The 22,786-nt window shown below is 39.7% G+C and overlaps 1 protein-coding gene across 1 annotated transcript; it reads right to left on the bottom strand.

Moving 5' to 3' along the window:
* Positions 1 to 520: 520 nt before the first annotated feature.
* LOC130073083 (oocyte zinc finger protein XlCOF15-like) lies at positions 521 to 1,713 on the bottom strand. The gene is made up of 2 exons (XM_056238514.1): positions 1,604 to 1,713; positions 521 to 1,371 (listed from the first exon to the last, which is right to left on the bottom strand). The coding sequence occupies exons 1-2, from the start codon at positions 1,655 to 1,657 to the stop codon at positions 607 to 609; spliced, it is 819 nt and encodes a 272-aa protein (XP_056094489.1). The 5' UTR covers positions 1,658 to 1,713; the 3' UTR covers positions 521 to 606.
* Positions 1,714 to 22,786: the final 21,073 nt, after the last annotated feature.

Consider the following 22,786-nt stretch of genomic DNA (forward strand, 5'->3'; position numbering starts at 1 on the left):
CCTAAATCTAGCTTACACATTTACCCAAATCTTTTAGGCTAATTGTAGTAATGACGGATCAGACCTGTTTGCCCAATAGTGGCAGAACACATAGGTATATAAGGACATCTGACAAGGACGTGCGCCTGGTAAATCCGCCGTTATAATAGCAATCCGCCATGCAACATGCGAACCTGCTCTTAAAGGGTATGTTGGACGACGCTCTGATTGGTTTATTTCACGTTACGCCCAAACCACACATTTCAGACCAGAAGCTATTTCAGATCAACCCCTTTTAAACTTGCATCGGGCGCAAGAGTCATTTATCCCGCCGGTAAAATAGCAACAGCGCCCACGACCCGCCCACAAAGTTACTTGCGCTTCATGCTTGATACTTGCGTTTCAGATCGTTAAAATAAGACACTCAGTGTTTACTGCGCATGTGCAACACAACAGAGGATCAATACGGGTGTCGGAAGAACAACACATGCAACACTTACAATGCGATAAAAAAAACATTAACCTTTCTCCTACTAATTTTAGATTAAATTACTTTATTTAAGGTAATTCCATTTTTTGCTTAATCTGAATATCAAATCATTTACAAGTCATGGATCTGAACATTGATCACTTAGACACATTCGGACAATGCTTTTTCTTATGTCGCTGTAGATTAGACAATATGGTGAAACTTCTCCCACATGAAGAGCACTGGTGCGGTTTCTCTCCAGTATGAATGCTCTCATGAGCTTTCAGGTTTCCTGACAGAGTGAAACTCTTTCCACAGTGTGAACACTTGTACGGTTTCTCTCTATTGTGAACTCTCTGGTGTGATTTTAAGTTGCTGGATGTAGAGAAGGTCTTTCCACAGTCAGAGCACACATAAGGTCTCACACCAGTATGAATACGCTCATGCTCTTTTAAAGATCCAAGTTGTGAAAAACTCTTTCCACATACAGAACAAAAGTGAGGCTTCACAGTAGAATGAACTTTAAGGTGTTTTCTTAAGCTTGATTCAGAAACAAATGTTTTATCACACTGATCACAGCTGAATGATCTCACTCCAGAGTGAGAGTGCAAATGGTCATTGAGATTACTTTTTTGACTGAAACTCTTTCCACACTGAGAGCAAGTGAACGGTTTTTCTCCAGTGTGAATTCTCATGTGATCATTTAGGTGTCCTTTATACCTGAAACTCTTTCCACACTGAGTGCATGTATAAGGCCTTTCTCCAGTGTGAATCATCATGTGTTTGTCCAGCTTTGATTTATATGTGAAACTCTTTCCACACTCAGAACAGGTGAAAGATCCTTCGACTCCAGATTTTCCAGCTTGTTTCCGTGTGAAATTCTCTTCAGTCTTTGAAACGACTGCATTTCCATCTTCATTTGTGAAATAATGAGGTTTTTGAACGTGTTTGTCTTCATTCACTTCCATCAGGTCTAAAATAAACAAATTGAATTCCCATAATTTAATAAAAGGATACTTGAGAAACACAAATAAACATTGTTCAAATCTCAATTTTCTACTAGGATCTAGTTTTAGAAGTTATTTTTATATGTCAGTTTTCATCTTAATGTTCCTCATCAGTGATTAAAGAGAATGAAGAAAAACACCAACCTATTTGTTCCTCTGTATCTTCATCTTTTATTCTGCAGGGTTCTTCCTTAATCTCCATCTTTACAATAGTATGTCCGTAGTTTCTCCTGGAGTAATTCCTTCTGCTTGCTTCTTCTTCTCCTGTAGGAAGATGGGAATATTCCCCAGCATTTAAACTCTCATGAACGGCTGTGGGAGCTTCACTGAAGGAGTGAATTGTGGTCGTTGTTGCTCATTTAGCAGATGATCATCACACTTACTATCACTCAAGATTATTCAGGTGCAAATGTTCTGCTCAAATAGTCGATTAGAAACAATTCCATGATTGCTGAATTTACACTTTGGGCTCAATATCAAGCCTCATTTTGACTTTGTCCCTCATGTTCCATGCGTTGTATTTTTCATTTCGTCTTTTTATTGTGTCTTTCGTTTTGCCCTCTTTCTGTAAATATTGTTTACATCATTTTTCCTTTTTTACCGAAGGGGTATCCCAGCAAACACAGAACGTTGGCACAGCGTATATACCCAACCTTCTAACAACGTTTAAACAACATGGCCAAAAGGTTGCTTTAACTACGTTGTGTGGTGAAGGCTGTTGCAGCGTTGTCACAATGTTGACATTAAACCACCGTTCAGGGCCATTGCTTAAGGTTGTGCCTATCTTGTCTTGACAACCACTGGACGACATGTGTACTCATTCTTCATCGAGCAAGGATACGTGAGTAGCCTATTACGTTTAATTTACCTCAGCTAAATAAGATACATAATTATTCAAACACAACCTACAACTTAATTTTCCAATGTGACTAATGTAGCCTCACTCGCACTGTTTAGTTTTTCATTTGATTTGTCTGATATTTAGTGTAATTCGTTTCTTTGCTCCTCTGGATTTGTGGATGTTTCCTGGACTGATTCTGGTTACCGACCTTTATCGTTTGTTTTGGCCTAGCCCAACCCTGAAGACTTTGCTTCATTTTTTATTTTGGTGAAGCTGAAAAATAAATAAATAAATAAATAAACTGTTAAAGTAACACTATGTAGTTTTCGAACCTTCATAAGATATTTCCAAGACCCTTGTGATGGTACATCGACTTACAATAGGTTAAATGACACGTCTGCCATAGCCTGACGTGGTCTGTATCGCTTTTACTCGCACTATGTAACTTCGGGTTTTGGGTAGTAACCGGAGCACGAAAAGAACTACAAAATTCGACTGCTTTACGGCATACGTCACTTCCCCCACCACTTCCTCAAATTGTCTGTGGCCCTTGTTGATTCCAAAGCCGGTGCTGGATAAACAGCGAGCGTGCGACAGTAGGCTGCGGTAGGCTAAATTATTTACGACAACGGTAATGGACAATTCCGCTTCCAACCTGTAGGGCGACCGCAGAGGAAAAGTTCCTTGGTGTTGCTTTAAAACATTTTATTTGTTACTTTTAAATCTTCAAGTCTTTTTATATCTCACACATTTTTATTAATAATACTTGTAACATCTAACTTGAAAATGAAGTCAAGATTCATATTAAAATAAACAACATCAATAACACAGAGTCCAGAGGGTAAATATAAACAAACAGATATTTGAAGTTTGAATCTCAAAATGATCTATTATGGTGAAAGTGAACAGCTGTGTCCCCTATAAGATGTAATTTCTAAATCAATACTTAATTATTCCAAATCAAAAATGTTTATATATCAATAACAAAAGATTACAATAGATTATCGTGTTTGTTTTATATATGGGTTAAAGAGTTTAATTTGGTTTCTGCCAGTAGAGGCGCTCAAGCAACCGAAGCAATGATTTATATCATAATATTGTTTGCCAGGCTGTTAATAAATGGTTAATTGTTAGAGTATTATTCTCCAGAGTCTTTCTGGTAGAAATGCAGTGGGGTTGCATCAAAGGATCAAAGCGGAGGCTAAACGTGCTTTTTACGTCCACTGCAATGCACATTGCCTCAACCTTGTTATTGTTAAGGCAGTGAAAGCAGTCCCAGTATGGGATGAATATAGTAGTAATAACTGCTTGAGCGATGACACTGACACGAGTATTTTCACATTGTTGCTTTACTGTTCAGTTCATCTTGTATACAGTAACACTCAGTGTTTACTGCACATGTGAAACACAACAGAGGATCAATACAGGTGTCGGAAGAACAACACATGCAACACTTACCATGCAGTTCACAACCATTTAAACCGGTTCCCCTTGTCAAAAAAACTTCAGTACTTATTTTACAATAAATTGCTGTATTAAAAGGTTATTCCATCTTTTGCTTATTTACAAGTTATGGATCTGAACTTTGATCACTTAGAGACCTTCGGGCAATGCTTTTTCTTATGTTTCTGTAGATTAGATAAATGACTGAAACTCTTCCCACATGAAGAACACTTGTACGGTTTCTCTCCAGTATGAACTCTCTGGTGTGATTTTAAGTTGTTGGATATAATAAAGGTCTTTCCACAGTCAAAGCACATATAAGGTCTCACACCAGTATGAATACGCTCATGTACTTTTAAATATACAAGTTGTGAAAAACTCTTTCCACATACAGAACAAACGTGAGGCTTCACAGAAGAATGAACTTTAAGGTGTTCTCTTAAGCTTGATTTAAAAACAAATGTTTTATCACACTGATCACAGCTGAATGATCTCACTCCAGAGTGACAATATAAATGAACATTGAGAGTGTTTTTGCGACTGAAACTCTTTCCACACTGAGAGCATGTGAACGGTTTTTCTCCAGTGTGAATTCTCATGTGATAATTTAGGTGTCCTTTGCGAATGAAACTCTTTCCACACTCAGAACAGGTTAAAGATCCTTTGACTCCAGATTTTCCAGCTTGTTTCTGTGTGAAATTCTCTTCAGTTTTTGAAACAACTGCATTTCCATGTTCATTTTTGAAATAATGATGGTTTTGAAACTGATGCTGTTTGTCTTCATTCACTTCCATCAGGTCTAAAATAAACAAATTGAATTCCCATAATTTAATAAAAGGAAACTTGAGAAACAAAACCAAACATTGTTCAAAATCTCAATTTTCTACTAGTCTACTAGGATCTAGTTTTAGATGTTATTGTCATATGTCAGTTTTCATCTTAATGTTCCTCATCAGTCATTGAAGAGAATGAAGGAAAACACCAACCTATTTGTTCCTCTGTATCTTCATCTTTTATTCTGCAGGGTTCTTCCTTAATCTCCATCTTTACAATAGTATGTCCGTAGTTTCTCCTGGAGTAATTCCTCTTGCTTGCTGCTTCTTCTCCTGTGGGAAGATGGGAATATTCCCCAGCATTTAAACTCTCATGAACGGCTGTGGGAGCTTCACTGACTGAAGGAGTGAATTGTGGTCGTTGTTGCTCATTTAGCAGATGATCATCACACTTACAAATACAATCACTCGAGATTATTCAGGTGTAAATGTTTTGCTCAAATAGTCATTTAGAAACAATTCCAACAATTGCTGAATTTACACTTGGGCTCAATATCAAGCCTCACTTTGACTTTGTCCCTCATGTTCCATGCGTTGAATTTCTCATTTCGTCTTTTTATTGTGGCTTTCGTTTTGCCCTCTTTCTGTAAATATTGTTTATACATAATTTTTCCTTTATTACTGAAGGGGTATCCCAGCAAACACAGAACATTGGCACAATGTACCCAACCTTCTGACAACGTTTAAATAACATGGCCAAAAGGTTGCTTTAAAGGAACACGCCGACTTTTTGGGACTTTAGCTTATTCACCGGAGTGAGATAAGTCCATACATACCCTTTTCATCTCCGTGCCGTAACTCTGTCTGACGCACCCACCGCTAGCCTAGCTTAGCACAAAGACTGGAAGTAAATGGCTCCAGCTAGCATACTAATCCCAATAAGTGACAAAATAACGCAAACATTTTCCTATTTACATGTTGTGATTTGTATAGTCACAGAGTGTACAAATAACAAGGTCATATGAGACACAGTCATCTTTTAACCGTATAAATACTGGGAACTATATTCTCAGAAGGCGAAGCACTGCTTCTTGGGCGGAGTGATTACCGCAGCACCTGAGACGCACCGTGGTGAGGAGCAGAGAGTTCGTTCAGAGTTGGAGTAATAGAGTCAGCAATTACTAGATAGTAAAAGCATAGTTTACAATCATGGGTGTTCGCTGTATTGTAAAGAGCTGCGACAATAAATAGGGGAGACCAGGTAGTGAAATTTCATAGAATTCCAACCAAAAATGCATCCTGATTAATAAATATCACAGAACACGAATACAGAATTACTATTAGAGGAATCGATATATATATCTATATATATAAATGCAATTTAATACAGCTGAACCAAATGTATTCAACAGCATATACAGTAATGTTAGATAATTGCATTACAATAGGCTAGAATAAGGGGAAAGTAATAGCACAAGGCAAATTGTTTTTGCACAATGAACCCACAGACCGTAGCCTACCCGTACTGGAAAAGGTCACTGTTTCTCAAAAAAAAAAAAATTCCAATTCATTAGCAAGGTGAAGGCTACAGTCCCGAGTTTACCTCTAGCTCCGCTCATTTGTTACTGGGGCGATAGAGCGCGTTCGTGACAAAACAATACTAACATTAGGGCCTGCTCACATATCACGTCTTTTGCGCGCTCAAGTTCGTTATTTCAAATGTAGGTGCTCGCTCATAATGGAAGTGACGCGGTCGTGGTGCGACGTGCTCGTTTTTTCCAAGTGCGTCCACGCCGCATCGAGATAAAAACATCTTAACTTTTCAGAATGCTGCAAGCGCACCATAGGTCACGTGACAATAACCAACGCAACCGCCCTAGCGCTTTGGAAAAAGGAGATCGTTTTTGGTGCTTACAGGGGATACATGGAGACCGGGAACAACTGCAATAGTAGTGACCACCCTATTCATATAATAGGGGATTATCACGCTGATACGTAGTACTTCTGCATTCAGTGATCTTTGCGCACTGCCACTTCCGGTGAATCACCCATCACTCTGGCGAACTGATGACGGACTACACTAAGTTTATTTATACGGCATCCCTGGTAAATTTACCCAAAATTACATTTTCTGATGTACATCGACTAACGGAACAACACTCAATCACAGCCCGCTCCAAAGTGGACAAGGGATACAGTTTCTTTTTCGAGAACTTCATCTACAACTACGAAGGTGAGTGGCTATTAGCTAGATAGGTTAGCTCATGCTAACGTCAGTTTGGCGTCAGCTCAGATGTTCTTATGGTTATAAGCTGTTTAACCTACGTTAAACCCAACTAAAGTAAGATTATTCACCTATAAATGAGGGTGAGTCAATTCAACCATTTAATTTGTATTCTGATAGTTAGCCTCTGTCAGTGTCAGCTAGCTAACGTAAGCATACGAGTGTCCCTTTTGCTAGAATGAACAATCCACAGTATATGCATTAATTATAGTTTTGTCCACCAGTGTCCAACATCATTGACAGGGTGGTGGCTGTCAGGTCTAGGTGTTTCAGGTCGATGAAGAAGCGAGAACAGCCACATTATTTGAAGTTTTTTTTTAGGAATTAAGGCATAATGGCAAGAATTTTAACCCCTTCCACTGTTGCCTGTTTACATCAAGTCAGTCAACAGCCATGTGCAATAAATTGCTATAGCTTTGTGACTCATACGCGCGGTATGCAAATATCATGATCAGGGGCGTAGCACAAGATCCCGGGCCCTATGCATAGGCAGTCCTTATGGGCCCCCGTCCCGCCCCTCTGATCATTCGTCAATTTATCTGGCCATAATCCTGGATCCTCTGGCAAAAACTGGTCTGAATTGCTCTCCCTACTTTCCAGTTCCTTATCTCTCATTTCCACACTGTGCTCAGAACAACACTCACGCTCCCTGCTCTCTTCACTTCCACCATCATCCTCAATCACATCTTCTCTATCATCTTTCTCTACACGAAGAATACATTAGATATTAACCTCTTATCCTAATTATTAACTAATATAATAAAACACACTACGATGTTAGTGTCACTTGACTTAACAGCTTTCAGTCAAAATGGCTAAACAAAATGGTTTGCTTTAATTTTGAACTATAATAGCTCACCTGGTCTCAAATCCGAAGAGGAGGATGAAGGGTCTGTTGCTACTCCACTCTCTGATGTGACAGTTTCTGAAACTGAGGGCCATGTGTTTCACAATGTTAAGATCTGCTTCTACTAAATCTGACATAAAAATAATGTTGACATTATATGTACAGGGGAAACTAAAAAAAATTGAATATTGTGCAAAAATTCATTTATTTCAGTAATTCAAAATTATCAAACAAAGGCTTGAAATATCTCACTTTACATGTAATAAAATATATAAGTTTCACCTTTTAAGTTGAATTACTGAAATAAATGAACTTTTGCATGGTATTCTAATTTTTCGAGTTTCACTGTGGCTACAGATGAGCTACCAAGCTACCTATGAGTGACACTGATTATTAGCCTAGGTTTTAGCCTAGGTTTTAGATATTATAGCCAATTAATTTAAAATTAAACATGTTTCAAATTAGGCTATTATAATGAAGTTTTGTATGCAAACAACATTATTAGTGTACAGTTTATTTATTTAGCCTTTACCTCAGATTACATATAACCAAATTATCATCTGAAAGTGTTTTTCTGCCAGAACATACATTTTCAGATGATAATTTGGTTATAGCCTACATGTAATCTGAGGTAAAGGCTAAATAAATAAACTGTACACTAATAATGCTGTTTGCATACAAAACTTCATTATAATAGCCTAATTTGAAACATGTTTAATTTTAAATCAATAGGCTATAATATCTAAAATTAGCAATAATAGGCTAATCAGTGTCACTCATAGGTAGCTTGGTAGCTCTGTAGCTACAGTGAAACTAGACAAATTAAAAAAATTCTGCTCTTTCATTGGGTTGTCTCAGTTCATTTTTAGCACTAACGATCGCGGAGATATTCAAGCAGTTTAGCACTATAAATTTCGTGTTCTGGTTTGTGCTCACCTTTCTTTGAAAAGAAGTCAGTAACCAATTGTTTCCCCTCATTTTGTTTTCTTTCCTTCTCCTGTCTTTCCTTTCTTTTTTGGTGGCCTGACTTAGCTTTCTTTGAGAAAGACATTTCTTCAGCGCTCAACGAGATGCCGCTCAACTCACATTTACAAAATGCGTGCAGATGGACTAAACCATTTGGCGCATTAGCAAGGGGTGGGACCATAAGACCGTCAATCAATCAATCAACCAAGTTATTTAGTTAATACACTAACTTTACATTTCATCTGACATTCGTTATGAAATTTAATTAGGAAATGAAAATATCAAGGTAAAATAAAATATGTTCCAGACTTTTCAAGGGCCCTCTCTCCCCTTGGGGCCCTGGTAATCAGTACTGGTTTTACCCCCAGTCCGACGCCCCTGATCATGATAATGTAACTTTGCATTTAAATTCTTTGGTATCCTGTTTGTTGAATTCAACATGTTAATGGTGTAAGGGGTTAACTACTCTACTGCGGTTGCAGATTTCCTAAGATTTTTAGTTAATTGTAATGCTGTTCCTTACATTTCTATATCATTTGCAACAAGATTTTCATTTTAGTTTAACTTTATCAACTAAAATTATAAGTGTTGTGTCTTTAATGTAGATTGTTTTCCAAGCTGATTCAGCCGAACTTGAAGAAACCTCGTGCAGTTGCACAGCAGGCAAGGTTCTGTGCAACCATCTGGTGGCCTTGTTGTTTCAGAGTGCCCATTACAGCATGTTGCAGGTGAGGGCTGTGGTCTGGGATGATGTTTACATAAGAAGATTGATTGGAGTAGCGCTGGCTCTAGAAGTCTACCTTTGGTTGTTAACAAGCACATTCTCAACCTGGTTTGCTCTTCTATCTCGTTCTGCAGATGAGAGCTGTACCACCACCTGTGGCCTGCACAAGCTCTCTGCAAACATGGCATCGACCAAGGACAAAGGTAACGTAGCTGCGGGGAGCTGCACCGCATTGAATAGACTTCCAGCCTATTTCAGCCGCGGCGTGAGCTGCCCCGTGTGCTACCCTTCGCTCCATGAGCAATGTGCCCCAAACAGGGACACAGTTCGCGGAGCAAAGCGTGGTGCACGCGGTGGCTGAAAAATAGAAGTCTATTCAATGCGGTGCAGCGCGTGGGGCTGTGCAGCTGTACATCTGGCTACATTGGGAGTGAATTGAAAGGCTGACCATTCACCATTTTTACATGTCCAGCCTCAGAAATGCAAGAGATATCTGGGCATTTAACTTCAGCAAGCCCAAAACACGGAATGGCACTAGGGTCATATACCCTTGGCTACCGCGAGCAGTGTGTTCACACCATTACAAGCAAGAAAATATTAAAATCATAACTACTTGTTAATATCATTCCCAGGGGATCCATGCAGAGCCGGTTCAGGACTTGGTTGTTAGGAGACCAAAGCCATCCGCCAGGAGTGTATGCAAATCAACACTCTATCAAGCATACACAGGTAATGTTACTACTGTAACTAATATCATACTTTAACTAATATCATACTGTTGGCTGCAGTATAATACACACAGGTGAAACTCGAAAAATTAGAATATCGTGCAAAAGTTATAATTAGGATGATTAAGGCTCACAGCTTATAAAAACCCCAAATTCAAAATCTATTAGAATAGGCCGATTACATGAAATCAATAAAAAAAAAGGACAGAAATGAAAAGTATGATCATGCATATGTATATAGTTATATATATACTAAATATATTAGTTTCACTTTTTAAGTTGAATTACTGAAATACATGAACTGTTGCACGATACTCAATTTTTTCGAGTTTTACCTGTAATTGTATCTTGCCACTTTTATACACAGATTATGTATCAAATATAACACCGCAGTGAGCAATTCTTCAGAAAGACTCTTGACATCAGAATTGAAAACGAAAACAAGCTGCAAGAGATATGTGGATAATTTAACACTTACTGTTTTTAATTTTATGTTTCAGGATCCCTCCCTGACCCGCAAGTCTTGTCTCTTGGGACAGGACTGAAAAACCTCAGGTCGCAACCACTAATATCCTCAGTGCTGCATGGCTAGTCTCATCTGTCCATGGTCGACTCCAGGTTCGGACCTGTGCCGCGAGGTTCACCCCTGTCCTACCAGTGTCCTCTTGTGGTCAAACGCAGATATTATTTCAAACACCCAGATGCACCAACATTCCCTAAACTGCCTTTAGAGGGGTCAACATTTCCCATTACTTTTCCAAACTTTAACCCAAACTCCCAACAGTTTCTCCATTTGGACAGCTTAAATATGACACAACAGATGGCAGCTGAGAGAGAGGAGCAGACACGTGAGCAGTCTGAGTGCCCATTATGGCAAGCTTTACGCAACACTAGAGTGACAGCTAGTAGGTTCTATGAGGTTAGCCATGTGAAAGGGCCATCTTCTGGTCATACCTTGGCAGTGCGGATACTTAAGGGAGTACGCCAAACTCCTGCCATGAAAAGGGGCCTTGAACGCGATCCACAGGTGCTGGAACAATATTCTAAACATTTCCATGTAAATGTCTCACGCTGTGGATTTGTTATCCATCCCGATGCTCCTCACCTCGGGGCTAGCCCCGATGCAAGGGTATATGACCCTAGTGCCATTCCGTGTTTTTGGCTTGCTGAAGTGAAATGCCCAGATTTCTCTTGCATTTCTGAGGCTGGACATGTAAAAATGGTGAATAGTCAGACAAAATTAAAGCAGAATCACAAATACCACTGGTAGGTTCAAGGTCAATTGGCAGTAACTGGATTGAGTTGGTGCGATTTTATAACAGACACTGAGGGAGACTTCACAGTCGAAAGAGTCTGGAGTAGGGTTGCCAACTGTCCCGAATTAGCCGGGATGTCCCGATTTTTGGGCCTAATTTATTTGTCCCGATTATCGAGTGCTACGCTGAACTGACTGATACAACAGCAACACGACACGTAAATTAGTTCAAATCTCCTGCAATCTAGAGCTGCGCATGCGAGGCAGAACATAGCCTACTGTATGTGCGTCAGCGCCAAACCGTGTAGCGTGGAGAGAGAGCGAGAGACCCCGCCTGCCCCGCCCGCCCCCGCGTCAACAAAACCGAAATCGCCAAAATATAGTAATGTCCCGCATTTTACTTTTCGGAAGTTGGCAACCCTAGTCTGGAGGGACGATGAAATGATAAAAGAGATGAAAACAAAGGTTGACCTCTACTACTTTCATTCATATATGAATGTGTATCTTCAGCAGAAAGTGAAATGAACTGAATAAATAAATGAACTGAATGAATAAATGAACTGAATGAGTAAATGACCTGAATGAATAAATTAACTGAATTAATAAATTAACATAAATGAACTGAATGAATCAAATATTTTAATATAGCTGCGAGCAGCGATTACGGGCCCAAGCCGGTGGCACCGCAACCCCGGTGCCTTTAGTTACCTAAAGGCACCGGGGTGGCGGTGCCGCCGGCTTTGGCCCTTCATCGCTGCTCGCAGCTATATTTATATATATATATATATATATATATATATATATATATATAAAGCCGGTGGCACCGCCACCCTGGTGCCTTTAGGGTTATTGTGCACGACGTGACATAAAATATCTGCTCGCTATCTGCCGAACGGCTCTGGTAGTTCTGCTTCAACACTGATGATGTTGTAGAAATAGTGCGCTCTGGTTGGTCTGGATTATTCGGGATTTTTTATTTTATACAGAAATAAGTTATTTATAATTCAGATGAGAATAAAGTTAGTGTTGATTAAAATGAAGGAAAACAAATATATTTATCTGAAATATAGCACATTAGTTTTAAATTTATTTAGGTTCAATTACCAAACATACAATCTTAATTTAATTTAAAGCAAACAATACATTTAAAATATATGGCGTGTATGCACTTTTTTTTTTATAAAAAAAAAAAGATATATATCCAAAAAGACAAGGCCTTAAAGGGTTAAACTCTTGTCACTGTAACAGACACAATCTCTCTCTCTCTCACACACACACACACACACACACACGTCAAGTCACTTACATTTTAGATGCAATATTGAATAAGCAGAAAAATCGGATTTTCTGCTCTGAAAATATAAATAAGCTTAAAAATTGAATAAGCACTTTGAATATTCTAAACAGAATAAGCACTGGTCGCTAATGTATAAGTACTAGTACTTAATGGAATAGATACTAGTATCTAAAAAATAAGTACTAGTAGCATGAAAATAGAGACTAGTAGGTTAAAATGATTAAATGTTAAAACGGCTTGCCATATTGGCTCAGAGAGAGAGAGAGAGAGAGAGAGAGAGAGAGAGAGAGAGAGAGAGAGAGAGAGAGAGAGAGAGAGAGAGAGAGAGAAAATTACCTTTTAGATACTAGTACCTATTAATAGATACTAGTATTTAGGCTCTAGATCCACTCCGAAAGTCATTTCGTGATCATTTAACCGCTTCATTTGAGAAAAACTATCATTATGACATAAACAAACAAACTCAAAATGTCTTCACGGCAACCCGTCAAAATAAAAGTTCGGTTTAACTTGACAGAAATATATTACCGGTGTACAGTAGAATTTAGATATGTCCCAATGTAATAATACTAACACTAATCCAAATAAATTATCATCAAAACTGAATTTAAGGAATAATCCATGTTTTAATTTTAACAGTAAAGCTCATTGTGCAGCACGTTATTTGACAAAAAGTTTATTTAATTTCATATGATTAAAATTGATGATAAATGATAAAATTTGTGTTTTATGTCTTCATTTTATTACCAGAAAAAACACAACACAGAATTAGTGTGACATTTTTTTTCATATATTTTTTTAAATGTTGTATACGTTTAATGATTCATAATACACTATTTCAATTAATTAGACATGCTTTTTGATTGCTAAAAAATTTACACCACGTATTCGTAATACACCTGCTCCGCAACACTAGCAGTTCCCCCAATCCCCCACCCCCCCCCCTGAAAAAAAATCCTAGGGGAAACACTGGGCATTCATAACGGTGCGCGTCCATGGCGACGAGCGAGCAGAGCTGAGCGAACGTTTAGTTAATTTATTCATTCAAGCGCTCTGCAAGCGCCACCATTATCAATGTGGACGTCCGTATTTAAAAGCTCTCGATCCTCAGTCACATACCAAATATGTATATAATTTTGAACACAAGAGGGCAGTATGGCCCTATGTATGAGTTGGTGTTTAAACTAAACTATCACTCAAAGAGCCCCTTCCCCCTTCCCCCTTCCCCCCACAGACACACACACACACACACAAACAGAATGGCAGGGGGACAAGAAATCCATTCAAACTACAATATCTGACTTTCTGTTGCTCTGAGCTAATGACTTTAAATTAGAAAGTCGATTGGCTTGATGAGAACAATATGTGTGGCAAGTTTTGTAACTGTAGGTAAAACGAGCAAAGTTATAACACACTTTATGTGTCCTTTTTTAGTCATAAAATTAATTTCCTCGCCACGGCCAAACCGTTCGAGATATCAAAAATCCCTCCGGAATTTAGCATCATCAATGTCTTGACGTCATGCTGACCGAGTTTGCTTGAAATCCGATCAATTCCCAAGGAGAATTAAATAGAATTTCAGGGGTATGCGTTTCCAAACAAACCATGATAGCCGGCTTCCTGTTGGGATGTCGTAAAACTTAGAGCACGAAAGTTGTTCAACCCAATGAGATCTATAAGTGTACCGAGTTTCATATTATTACATGCAAGTGTCTTTGATTTATGGACAAGTGTTCGAATCCCAGTCCAGGGGGCGCTGTCGGTCCGCCCTGCCACGCCCGGGTACCAGCTTCAGTCCGGCCCTGATGGCCACGGGTTCTGACCCGTGTGCAAAGTTTCAAGAGTTTTAGAGGATGTTAAGGGCCCCAAAAGCCCCCAAAACCTTGATCAACAATAATTAAAAGCTTTGTCACTCAAACAGACACATCCCCCTCCCCCCACAGACACAGAGGTATGCAGAGAGAGGGAGAGAGTGACAGAGATTACTCCAAAACATCCCATTCAAACCAAAATATCTGACTTCCTGTTGTTCGGAACCAAAATCTGTAAATTAGAAAGTTGTCCGGCTTGATCTGAACAATATGCCTACCGAGTTTTAAGATTGCAGGTAAAACTATGAAACTAACCCTCTCACTTTTGTCAAAAGGTGGCGCTACTGAGTCCCTGCACCACGCCCGTTCCTGAAACTTTGCACATGTCTACTGGCTAATATATGTGACATGTCTGTCGAGTTTCATGCAATTTCAAGCATGCTAAGAGTCTCAAAAGCCTCAAAAAAGAATTTTGAAGTTTGATGTGTTGCCACGGTAACAGTATCAAAGATATCAAGAATCCATTCACAGGTCTACATCTGGCGTATGTTTACATTATAGTAGTGAAGTTTGAAGCAAATCGGGTAAAAATAAGAGGGTGCTTTCAAAGCATTTTGAAAGTGACACACTTCCTGCTGCCAGTTGGTGGCGCTATAACTTTGACTCACAAAAGTCACATCCATGTGATCGGCCCTCTTACAGCGAACACACTGCTGAAGTTTCATCAAGATCAGTTAATGTATGTAGAAGTTATAACACACTTCCTGTTTCACATTTCTCGCCATAATTTCGTTTCCTCGCCACGGCCAAACCGTTCGAGATATCAAAAATCCCCTCGCAATTTTTCATCCTCAATGTCTTGAGTTCATGCTGACCGAGTTTCGTGGCATTTCTTTGAATTCTCTAGGAGAAGTACTTTAAATTCCATTGCATGCGTTTTACAAACAACCCTAAATAGCCGACTTCCTGTTGGGCTGGGGTAAAAAGTAAGAGCATGAAGTATATATGAACCGATGAGATCTATATGTGTACCGAGTTTCATATTCTTACATACAAGCGTGTTTGATTTATGGACCAAGTTTTCGGAGCCCATTCCAGGGGGCGCTGTCGAGCCCCCCTGCCACGCCCGGGTACCATCTTCACCCCGACCCTGATGGCCGCGGGTTCTGACCCGTGTGCAAAGTTTCAAGAGTTTTCGTGCACGTTAAGAGCCCCAAAAGTGCCCGAATAGTCGTAAGAAAAATAAAAGAGGAGAAAAAAAAAAAAATATATAGCTGCGAGCAGCGATTACGGGCCCAAGCCGGTGGCACCGCAACCCCGGTGCCTTTAGTTACCTAAAGGCACCGGAGTGGCGGTGCCACCGGCTTTGGCCCTTCATCGCTGCTCGCAGCTATATTTTATATTTATAGCTATATTTACCGCCACCCTGGTGCCTTTAGGGTTACTGTGCATGACGGGCAATAACTTAACCCCGCTTTGACTGTTGAGAAGATGTGTACTGTAGAGCTTGCATTGGTGTGGGCTCTGCAAAAGTGTGCATTGAGGGCACATATCATATGCGTGAGCAACCTTCTGAAACCTAAAATGAAAAATGAGACACCCTACGGTCTCATGGACTTAATGGACACATGAAATAAGTACACAAGATTGAAAGTTAAATCAAGTGTGCCAAGACAGAATATTACTTGCCTGATCTGATTAGAAAAAAGTTTGTGTGTGTGTATGTGTGTGTGTGTGTGTGTGAAACGTGATTGAACAATGTAGACATTAAAACATACTCCGTCCTTTTGTTCATACAGGACATTATTCAAACTGCAAAGTGTTTACTTATATTTGTGTACAATCGCAATAAAACACAACATTGTGCTTTTGTCAAACTGTAAACTACAACTGTCACCCAACCAAAATCTCTTTTTTATTTTATACAAAAATAAATAGTCTATCATTCAGATGAGAATAAAGTTAGTTCAAATTTTAAGGAAAACTCTGAAATATAGCACATTCATTTAAAATTCATTCAGGTTCAATTACCAAACATACAAATCTTAATGTAATTTAAAGCAAACAATACATTTAAAATATATGGGTTGTATGCCTATTTTTTTTATATAAAAAGATATATATCCAAAAAGACAAGGCCTAAACTTTAACAAGGGTTAAACAATCACTGTAACAGACACAATCATACACACACACACACACACACACACACACACAGACACAGACACAGACACAGACACACACAAGTCAAATCACTTACATTTTAGATGCAATATTGACTTTTTTCTGTTTCAGCAGCGAAAATAGTTAAACAAAGATCACAGCAGAACCATCGAGCATCTCACAGCAACGCGTTCTCATTACTGAATGATTCAGCATTTTGAACGAATCGGTTGACTCAAAGATTCAATGACCAATCCATAATCTGTCTCATTCATGAATGACTCAGCCGTTCGAACGAATCGTTCGAACAAATGAATCAATGACTCGCTCATTAAGACGGTCGCCTGGCGACACCTAATGATGGTTTAGTGATATGTTTAAAAGTATCATTCTTTCAAACGATTGTTAATTAACTCATATTTGAAACATAAGCTATATATATATATATATACACACACATATATATATACACAAAAATAAAATAAAAACACATTTGAAGCGTGTTTGCTTACTAAATTGTGAGCGGAACGAAAGTTGCAGCAAATATCAGCAATAAATTTCATTAATCACGAGAGTGAAGTGCTGACTGAAAAGATGATGACGGAATAGGCTATTTTATGTAAAAGCGCCTATTTAAGCGAATCTGTCATTGTACTCTTTTGTTGTTGTGTTTTCCGTGAAAAATAATAGACTATTGAACTCACAATTCAAGCAATTGGCCCCCGATATTGCACTAATTTTAAAGTGACACTAAAAAGTATGCGGCTGCAGTGGCATTCATTACAGTGCGCATCCATGGCGACGAGCGAGCAAAACAGAGCGAACGTTTTTTCATTTCTACTTCCATAGAAATTCATTCGAGCGCACTGCGAGCGCCACCACTATAAATGTCCTTACTTTACTTTCACTTTTAACTTAGCGATATAAAAGCCCCCGGTGTTACACGTCAAATAACCGGTGAGAAAAAATTCTCGGAGTCACATAGCAGCTACCTATATTTAAATACAACAGGCCTACCTGATTTTGAACACAAGAGGGCAGTATAGCCCTATGTATTATTTGATATATTTATTTTTTAACTGAATAGTGCATCCTGGCTGTTTTTAAACTTGTACATTATTCTTAAATTGAAAACAAGAATAAAATGGGTTTAGTTCTGATATTTGTATAATTTTATCTAGAAATAAATGGTGTATAATTACATTTTTAGAAGATATGAAGCTTTTAGTGTTTTTTTTTTTTTTTTACATGACTTTAATCCCTCGCCATAGCAAAACAATTAGAGATATTCAATAGATATTCACAATTATGCTTCTTTAATGTATTTTCATCATGTTGAAAAAGTTTGGTGGGAATAAAATAAACCACTTAAGAGGAGTGATGCATATTTTGTCATTTAAAAAAAAATACAAAAATTGTTATGCGAAAAGACAAGGACTTAGAGATTTCTTTATCCTTTAATGCAGGAAAAATCATACAGCCAGCCACACACACACACACACACACATAAACACAGACACCAACCCTCCCTCCCTCCCCTCCCCTCTGCTCCCCTCCCCACACAGACACACACACAAACAGAATGGCAGGGGGACAAGAAATCCATTCAAACTACAATATCTGACTTTCTGTTGCTCTGAGCTAATGACTTTAAATTAGAAAGTCGATTGGCTTGATGAGAACAATATGCGTGGCAAGTTTTGTAACTGTAGGTAAAACGAGCAAAGTTATAACACACTTTATGTGTCCTTTTTTAGTCATAAAATTAATTTCCTCGCCACGGCCAAACCGTTCGAGATATCAAAAATCCCTCCGGAATTTAGCATCATCAATGTCTTGACGTCATGCTGACCGAGTTTGCTTGAAATCCGATCAATTCCCAAGGAGAATTAAATAGAATTTCAGGGGTATGCGTTTCCAAACAAACCATGATAGCCGGCTTCCTGTTGGGATGTCGTAAAACTTAGAGCACGAAAGTTGTTCAACCCAATGAGATCTATAAGTGTACACAGTTTCATATTATTACATGCAAGTGTCTTTGATTTATGGACAAGTGTTCGAATCCCAGTCCAGGGGGCGCTGTCGGTCCGCCCTGCCACGCCCGGGTACCAGCTTCAGTCCGGCCCTGATGGCCACGGGTTCTGACCCGTGTGCAAAGTTTCAAGAGTTTTAGAGGATGTTAAGGGCCCCAAAAGCCCCCGAAACCTTGATCAACAATAATTAAAAGCTTTGTCACTCAAACAGACACATCCCCCTCCCCCCACAGACACAGAGGTATGCAGAGAGAGGGAGAGAGGGACAGAGATTACTCCAAAACATCCCATTCAAACCAAAATATCTGACTTCCTGTTGTTCGGAACCAAAAACTGTAAATTAGAAAGTTGTCCGGCTTGATCTGAACAATATGCCTACCGAGTTTTAAGATTGCAGGTAAAACTATGAAACTAACCCTCTCACTTTTGTCAAAAGGTGGCGCTACTGAGTCCCTGCACCACGCCCGTTCCTGAAACTTTGCACATGTCTACTGGCTAATATATGTGACATGTCTGTCGAGTTTCATGCAATTTCAAGCATGCTAAGAGTCTCAAAAGCATCAAAAAAGAATTTTAAAGTTTGATGTGTTGCCACGGCAACAGTATCAAAGATATCAAGAATCCATTCACAGGTCTACATCTGGCGTATGTTTACATTATACAGATGAAGTTTGAAGCAAATTGGGTTAAAATAAGAGGGTGATTTCGAAGCATTTTGAAAGTGACACACTTCCTGCTGCCAGTTGGTGGCGCTATAACTTTGACTCACAATAGTCACATCCATGTGATCGGCCTCTTACAGCGAACACACTGGTGAAGTTTCATCAAGATCAGTTAATGTATGCAGAAGTTATAACACACTTCCTGTTTCACGTTTCTCGCCATAATTTCGTTTCCCCGCCACGGCCAAACCGTTCGAGATATCAAAAATCCCCTCGCAATTTTTCATCCTCAATGTCTTGACTTCATGCTGACCGAGTTTCGAGGCATTTCTTTGAATTCTCTAGGAGAAGTACTTTAAATTCCATTGCATGCGTTTTACAAACAACCCTAAATAGCCGACTTCCTGTTGGGCTGGGGTAAAAAGTAAGAGCATGAAGTATATATGAACCGATGAGATCTATATGTGTACCGAGTTTCATATTCTTACATACAAGCGTGTTTGATTTATGGACCAAGTTTTCGGACCCCGTTCCAGGGGGCGCTGTCGAGCCCCCCTGCCACGCCCGGGTACCATCTTCACCCCGACCCTGATGGCCGCGGGTTCTGACCCGCGTGCAAAGTTTCAAGAGTTTTCGTGCACGTTAAGAGCCCCAAAAGTGCCCGAATAGTCGTAAGAAAAATAAAAGAGAAAAAAAAAAAAAAAAAAAAAAATCCTAAGGAAAACAATAGGGCCTTCGCCTTTTCAAGGCTTGGGCCCTAATTAATGAACTTTTTCGGATTACATTATTTACAACATTATTGCATATTTACATAATTTTTAATACATTCAGGCCGGACTGACCTTTAGAATTGATTATAATTATATACATTTCATTCAATATATACAATGTTTTCAGTTTTCAGTTAAATGCATCTGATCAGAAGAATCACTATTCGACAGGGATGTAGCCTTTTAAATCAAGTGGTCCCTGGAAGTTGGTCATCACACAGCAGACGGTCCACAGCAGGTTGACTGTCCCAGACAAGGTTAGAGGGAGAGTGTGTTCCCAGATGCGGTATTCCTTGACTCTGCGTATTGCTCTTTCCACAAGGATTCGAAGTCGGGCGATTGCTTGTGTTTTTATAGCATCCTCTTTGGTGAACTGCGCTGTGGTTAGAGATGAAAAATTTATATTATTTCAGTGAGTGCCTCAGTACTTTTGAAACATTTGTCTGCACATCTTAATGATTATCATTTTGGTCACAGTTTTAATTTGAAATGTTAATTCCTTTCATGCCTACCTGTCATCTTGAAGGGTACAATCAGCGTTGCCCCACGATCAGCTAGCAGCTTCTCGATGGTGAAACCCTTGTCTGCCATGCAGCCATCTCCTGGCTCCAGTAAGTTGAGCAGTCCACTTCGTTCAGTCAGCTCTCGGTCAGAGATGGAGCCAGTGAAAAGAAGTCACAGCACTACATGGGGCAATCCCAATTAATCCCTTCAAGGTTGTCGTGTTTTTGTAGGATGAGAAAACCTCTGACTGGAGAGTGAGGGATGATGGATCCTGGCATCGCACCTCGGTGCAGTCAATGATTACCCGAACATCTGGACTGTACTGCACAAATTTGCTTGGCATGGTGTTCTTGACTTGCTGTTTACTCATCCAGATGGGAAGAGAGCCAAGGATCAGGTAAAGGTAGTTGGCCCACGTTATAACAACACGGGAGACAGTGGACACACTGACCTGAAACATGTCAGCCAGAACCTTCTCTTGCAGGCCTGCAGCAACTCGGCAGCAGAAGAGAAAAAACTCATCAACCATTTGCAGTCTACGCGTTGGACTGGGTGAAATGGGTTCAAATATTTGTCCCTTTTTCTGAGCTTTCGACAGGCCCGGATTGGCTAATCGGGAGCACCGGGAGAATTCCCGGTGGGCCGGTCTGGATTATTGGCCAGGAGGGCCGGTGTTGTCATGGCACTGGGTTGAATGCTCCAGTCACAGCGCAGCCCCACTATTTTTTTATTGTTATTTTCTCGCAGCCCCACAAAAAAGTCAGTTGTTAGAGATGTGCGAACAATTGCAATGATTCGCATATTGCGACGATAACCGACCTCATCGGATCTGCTTCAGTAGCTACTCAACACCGCTCGTCGGCAATGGCAAAATGTTTGAGATGACCGATCAAAGCAAGCGGGATGTATGTTCACAGAAGCGCGAGCCGGGGCCGCGCGCGAATCCCAACGCGACGCTTCACGAGATAAGATGCAAGTGGCTAAACTAAACAGCTGTTTTACGATAGAAGTTTTAAACGACCGACATAAATAATCAGTTTGCAAAGACTGTATCAATCAAAGGTAACCTAAAGATAAAGAGACTGAGAGAAGAAGAATGAGAGAAGGAGATGGAGATGAGAGAGGAGAGCAGGAAGAGCAATATTGCATACTGTGCCCAGAAAGATAATAACTTTATTACAATGGATTCCTATTTAACACAGATATACATGTTCTTTGCCAATGACAGTGGAAAAATAATATGCCCCCGAACCCAGATCACTTTTGGGACCTTTGTATTTATAAAACCCTGTGTACGGCTATTGCACTGAATAGAAAATTATATATTTGAAAAATACAATGAATTACAAGGCTGTACAGAACAGTGCATTATTGCAGACTTATATACCATAGCTGTCAACCCTCCCGTTTTTTCCGGGTTTCTCACGTATTTTAGCTCTTTTCCCGCGGTCTTCCCGTTTTAGTATTTTCCCGTAAAATATCCCGTATTTTTACGCTCTGATTGTGTGAGACGTACAAGCTCGGCCAGATTCAGCTTGAAGTCGTTCATCCATTCGGATGCGGCGCCGCGCGCGCTGTTACAAAAGAAGCCGTGCACACAGGCAAGTGAAATGGGGTCTTGCCGACGGTCTTGCGCACCCAACGCGTAATTTTTGCCGCGCGCACCTCCGCGCTCGTGCGGACGCGTCGAGTAGGCTATAAACAAGGCTTTACTCCGTGTCAGCGCGCACTCTGATCGGTAAAGGTGCACAGACCTCTCCCGAATCACCTCCAGTACTCAGCCTCCGATCGCACCACTAACTCCGCCTCCGTTTCCCTCGTAAGATGATATTAGTATTTAAACATTCTCTATGATAAAAAATACAAATATTTTAATAACACGGTTTTGGCGGTTATAGAGTTCTAATGACGGTGTTCAACTATAACCGTCTGTCTCACGGTTATTTAATAACCGTCACACCCCTACACACACACTGTCTCTCTCTACCTCTCTCTCTCACACACACTGTCTCTTTCTCTCACACATAATGGAACATCAACTCTTTAGACTGTTTTAGTGCTTTTTTAAGTTTGTGGGTAAGAATCGTGTAAAAAAAAAAATCCATTATTTTGGGGATGGATCCCGGGAAATCTCCCTTATTTTCAATGTTCAATGTTGACAGCTATGTTATATAGCCTACTGAGGGTTTAATTACATTATTTTAATATAGTCGGTCGGGAACTAAAGTGG

The sequence above is a fragment of the Rhinichthys klamathensis genome, unplaced genomic scaffold, assembly GCF_029890125.1.
Source record: "Rhinichthys klamathensis goyatoka isolate OS25496 unplaced genomic scaffold, OSU_Roscu_1.1 h1tg000523l_1, whole genome shotgun sequence".
NCBI classification, from domain to species: domain Eukaryota; kingdom Metazoa; phylum Chordata; class Actinopteri; order Cypriniformes; family Leuciscidae; genus Rhinichthys; species Rhinichthys klamathensis.

What these genes read in the sequence shown, in the direction of transcription:
- LOC130073083 (XM_056238514.1), bottom strand. Translation starts at nt 1,657, where the DNA reads ATGGAGATTAAGGAAGAACCCTGCAGAATAAAAGATGAAGATACAGAG. An exon ending in ATGAAGATACAGAGGAACAA is followed by an intron (nt 1,372 to 1,603) that starts ATAGGTTGGTGT and finishes CCTCATTATTTC; the next exon opens with ACAAATGAAGATGGAAATGC.